The sequence below is a fragment of the Amaranthus tricolor genome, chromosome 9, assembly GCF_026212465.1.
Source record: "Amaranthus tricolor cultivar Red isolate AtriRed21 chromosome 9, ASM2621246v1, whole genome shotgun sequence".
Classification (NCBI taxonomy): Eukaryota; Viridiplantae; Streptophyta; class Magnoliopsida; order Caryophyllales; family Amaranthaceae; genus Amaranthus; species Amaranthus tricolor.
This window is the reverse complement of record NC_080055.1, coordinates 16,455,266-16,460,549: the sequence shown is the minus strand read 5'-3', so window position 1 is coordinate 16,460,549 and position 5,284 is coordinate 16,455,266. Positions and strand designations below refer to the sequence as shown.

The 5,284-nt window shown below is 36.8% G+C and overlaps 1 protein-coding gene across 1 annotated transcript; it reads left to right on the top strand.

Annotated features, from left to right (window-relative positions):
- Nucleotides 1–3,753: 3,753 nt before the first annotated feature.
- LOC130823302 (uncharacterized) lies at nucleotides 3,754–4,347 on the top strand. Its single transcript, XM_057687922.1, has 2 exons — nucleotides 3,754–4,128; nucleotides 4,288–4,347. Exons 1-2 carry the CDS (start codon nucleotides 3,754–3,756, stop codon nucleotides 4,345–4,347), a joined length of 435 nt encoding a protein of 144 aa, XP_057543905.1.
- Nucleotides 4,348–5,284: the final 937 nt, after the last annotated feature.

Genomic DNA, 5,284 nt, shown 5'->3' with positions numbered 1-5,284 from the left:
AGGTCAATCTTGCATCGCTTCACTTCACTGGTACCTTCATGGGTAACTTCCAGCAGATCCCAAATTTGCTTGGTAGTTTTACACCCCATTATGCGATTGTGTTCATTTGGTCCAAGACCACAGTGAAGTAATTTGATAGCAAGAGCGTTCATCTCCATCTTTTGAAAATCTTCCTTTTCATATTCAGTGATTGGTTTTGGAACAGCTTCATTGTTGGAGTTGATGGTCGTCACCTCAAAGTCTCCAATTTCAATGACTCTCCAAACTTGATAGTTTTCGGCCTTTATGAAGATTTTCATTCTATTTTTCCAGTAAGTATAAAATTTCCCATCAAACATGGGTGGCCTTTTCGTAGAGTACCCTTCTTCCATGCGTTCGTTCATCTTCAACATCTTGCCAGGGAACAGGATACTACTCTCAGGGTTTTCTGATTAAATGAAGAACAGGGCTCTGATACCAATTGTTGAAATACACGAAGATGGTCGAATGCAACAAGAAGGGGGGTGAATTGTTGTGTATCTAACTTTACTTCGTTTTTCTTCTAATTTGCGGAATTTTAACAAACAAAATAAAGCTTAAACGTAAAAAGCAAAAGATAAAAAGGAGACAAAGATTTTACGTGGAAACCTTCTTGGCCTAATAAGAAGGAAAACCACGACCCCCTGGGATTTCAAAATTCTCACTATGTTTTAGGCAATTAAATACAATTACATAAAACAGTTTGCTTCACTTGAAGCTTCTCTTCTCTAGGCCTAATTCTCTTTCTCTATTCTCCCTTTCTCTTTCTCTATTCTCATGATTCTCTTTTCAATTCCCTTGGACTTTTTCGTAAGTCTAATTACAACAAAACACTCATTAACCCTTACAAGGCCAATTCTCAAGAGATTAAAAATTAAAATAATTACTTAAGAAAAATATAATAAATTAATTGGCTTTTAAAAACAGAAAATATTTTTCTTAAATGATCTCCCTTTTAATGGACACTCTTGGATTGAAATCGGTTTGAGCAAAGTTCCTCCTATTTATAGTGGGAATAGACAGCAGTTACCTCAGGCACACCTCCCACTATCATCCACGTTCTCAAAACAAAGATAGTGGAATTGCCAAAAGAATAAATGACCGGCTGTCATTTGCTCAAAGATAAAATCAGTTTCCTTAAGCTAAAAATAGCATAGGAGTTAAAAAGAACAAGATCCTAAAAAATAGGAGATCTTGTTTTAGCCGTCCAAATTTGAAAGGAGACTTATTCAAAATGAAGAATAAGTCTTCTCCACATTTTAGGCGTTTAAAAAAACTTTTTGCCAATTAATAAATTAATTTAATTAAGCAACTAATTAAACTTTTAATCTTTTACATTAACTAAAAAAAAGAAAACATAATTTTCGTAACTTCTAGTCAATGTCTTCTCCAGACCTGTATCGCGGGGAACAGCGTACTGTCTCCATCTATAACTTTCGTCAGAATGTTTACTCTAGGAACAGTAAGCTGACTTCTAAAGCAATTGTCCAACTTCTTGGATATTCAAGACACGTACAGCTTCCACGAACAAAGTCATAGGCTTCATCAACGATTAACACAATCGGATATTCACCTACAATACAATCTCTAAAACATGTTTGTTTATTTAGAAGTGAAGCCATCATCAAAACCTAAGAGGCCAACACAGGTATTATTTATCGAATTTCTGATGGTGAATGGGTGAGTCCTACTCAAGTTGTGCCAAAGAAAACTGGTGTTATTGTAGTGAAGAACCAAAATGGTGAGTTGGTTCCCATACGCATCCAAAATGGATGGCGTGTATGCATTGATTACCGTATGCTAAACGCGGTGACTAGGAAAGACCACTTTTTATTGCCTTTTATTGATCAAATGCTAGAAAGGCTTGCTAGTCACGCATTTTATTCTTTCTTAGATGGATATTCAGGTTATTTGCAGGTACCTATTGCTTCAGAAGATCAAGAAAAGACAACATTCACATGCCCATTCAGCACATTTGCTTATAGGCGCATGCCTTTTTGACTTTGTAGTGCACCTACTACATTCCAAAGGTATATGGTGAGTATATCTTCTGAATTTATAGAAAACTTTGTGCAAGTTTTCATGGATGACTTTACAATCCATGGAGACACATTTGATGAACGTTTGAATCATCTTGCGTTAGTACTTAGGAGATGCATAGACACTAATCTCGTGCTAAACTCGGAAAAATGCCATTTTATGGTTGAACAAGGAATTGTGCAAGGTCATGTAGTGTCTGCAAAGGGTCTCGAGGTAGATAAGGCAAAAATTGACATCATACAATCTTTGCCCTATCTTACTAATGTTCGAGAAATGCGATCTTTTCTTGGTCATGCAGGTTTCTATCGTAGATTTACTGAAAGATTCTCCAAGATTGCAGTTCCATTATGCAGGTTTTTGCAAAAGGATGTAAAGTTCATTTTTGATGAAAGTTGCAAGAAGGCGTTTGATACGCTAAAGAATAAACTCATATCAGCTCCAATCATTCAAGCCCCAATTTGGTCACTTCCATTTGAGATTATGTGTAACGCAAGTGACTACGCTATTGGGGTCGTGCTAGGACAAAGAATAAGAAGAATTCCACATGCTATATACTATGCGTCAATGACCTTGAATGAGGCTCAACACAACTATTCAACCACTGAAAAACAGTTGTTGGTGGTAGTATTTTCATTAGAAAAGTTTGGATCTTATTTGCTTGGTACAAAGGTTATTGTATATACTGACTATGCAGCCCTACGTCACTTGATGACAAAGAAAGAGGCAAAGCCAAGATTAGGAAGATGAATTCTTTTGTTAAGTGAGTCTGATTTGGAGGTAAAAGACAAAAAAGGCACAGAAAACCTGGTAGCAGATCATTTGAGCAGGATCACACCACATGAAAGCATGAATTCAAACAAAGATGTCTTATTGAAATATAACAGTCGTGAAGAATTTCCAAATGAGCAACTCTTCACAGTCAAGGCTTATCATCCATGGTATGCTAATGTTGTAAATTTTCTTTTTTTTGGCAGGTTTCCCACATATTTCACAAAATGTCAAAAAGACAAGCTAAGAAGTGAAGCAAAACACTACATTTGGGACGATCCATACCTATGGAAACAGTGTGCCGATCAAATCATACGGAGATGTATCCCTGATGGTGAGGTAATATCAATTTTAAAATTTTGTCATTCATATGCTTGTGGAGGCCATTTCGGACCTAGGTTAACAGCGAAATCATTGAGGTTTAGGCATCGATTTTATGGGACCATTTCCCAACTCTTTTGGTTTTATTTATATATTAGTAGCTGTTGTATTATGTCTCGAAATGGGTGGAAGCAAAGGCCACCCAAACTTATGATTCTAGAGTTGTTGCAGATTTTATCAAAGTTAACATCTTTTCTAGGTTTGGAATTCCAAGAGGTTTGATAAGTGATAAGGAAACTCAATTTTGCAACCGAACCATTGGGGCTTTATTAAAGAAATATCATGTGACACACAAGATATCCATCACTTACCATCCACAAACAAATGGGCAAATAGAAGTATCAAATAGAGAAACCAAGTCCATCTTGGAAAAGACGGTCAATCCAAATAGAAAAGATTGGCGTTTAAGGTTGGATGATACACTATGGGCATACAGGACAGCCTACACCGATTGGAATGTCACCATACCGTCTTGTTTTCGGGAAAGCCTGTCACTTGCCTGTTCAGTTAGAACATAAGGCGTATTAGGCCATAAAGTGTGTCAACATGAGCTTAGAGAAGTCCGATTTGCATAGAAAATTACAGCTACAAGAGTTTGAAAAAATTAGAAATGAGGCTTATGAGAATGCTGAAATCTACAAGGCAAAGACTAAGGCTTGGCATGATAAGATGATAAGTAGGAAGACCTTTGAAGTCGGTCAAAAGGTTCTTCTATTCCAATCCCGCCTTCGTTTATTCCCAGGAAAGCTGAGGTTCCGTTGGATAGGACAATTTATAGTTGTCAAAGTGTTTCCACATGGAGCTGTGGAAATTCAAAGTGAAGAAACTTCTAAAATCTTCAAGGTAAATTGGCAAAGATTGAAGCCATACTATGAAGGTTTTCAGCCAAAAGACGTGGAAGAACAAAGCTTAGAGGATCCAGTGTACTGAGGCATCGGAAGCACTAAGTCGTGCCAACGACATTAAATATATGGAGCTTCTCGGGAGGCATCCCGAGTTTATATTTGTGTTAATTTTCATTATTTTGTTTAGTTTGATTTTCTTTATATTAGACATTTTATTTTATTTTCTTTTTTACAGGTAACTGATGCATTGGAGCTAGCTAGGAGACCTTTCGAATATAGGGTATGTTATTATTAAAAAAATTAAATAAAAAAAAAGTGAAGAATAAATTTGAAGGTAGACAGACCCAACTCCGCGCCTCGCCCAAATCTCCGCGGCATGCGGAGAGCCTCCTGACCCAGCTCCGCGCCACACATAGAACTACGCGGCCCGCGGAATACCTGCTGCCCACCTATGCATACCCGAAAAATTCCATCATCTTCCTCAATCTTTCACTTCCCTTTTCAAACCCAAACATTCCTTCTCTCTCAAATCCTTCTTCCTCACTTAAACGCTTCTCACATTCCTTCATTCCTACCTAAAAATCATCATTCCAAGAAGTATAACTACAATCCAACTACAAAAAGTCCACAAAAAAATCAAAAACTCAACCACTTTTCATATTTTTTCTTAACCCTAGAAAATTTAGGGATTTTTGTTTGATAAATCATTAGGTAAAATTGAAGATATAGCTTTGAAATTTATCAACAAAGAAACTTTTTGGGTCACAACAAACATCAACAACTTATTTGGAGGAAATCTTCAACACATTGTGGTATAATCCATTTCCTACCTTGTTCTTTTTCATCTTTGTAATTTTTTGTTGATAATTGTTATTATATTTTTGAGAATTATTAGTAGTGGTGAGTAACATTGTGGTGATTGTTGAGATTCAATTGGGAATTGGTGATTGTTGTGCTTAGAGAGGGAGTAGAAGTGAAATTTGTTGAATTATTGAAAACAATGGCTCCTAAAAGAAACTAGTGGAAAAAACCTCGTTTGCTGCGGTTTTTTGGCCATTATTTGCTGCGGTTTTGGCCCCCAGCAATAGTGATAGCAGCAAATGTCCTACTTTAAATGCTGCGGTTAAAAACCGCAGCAAAAAAGGACATTATTTGCTACGGTCAGAGGCGAAACCGCAGCAAATAAGGAGAAGTATTTGCTGTGGTCAGAGGCAAAACTGCAGCAAATAAGT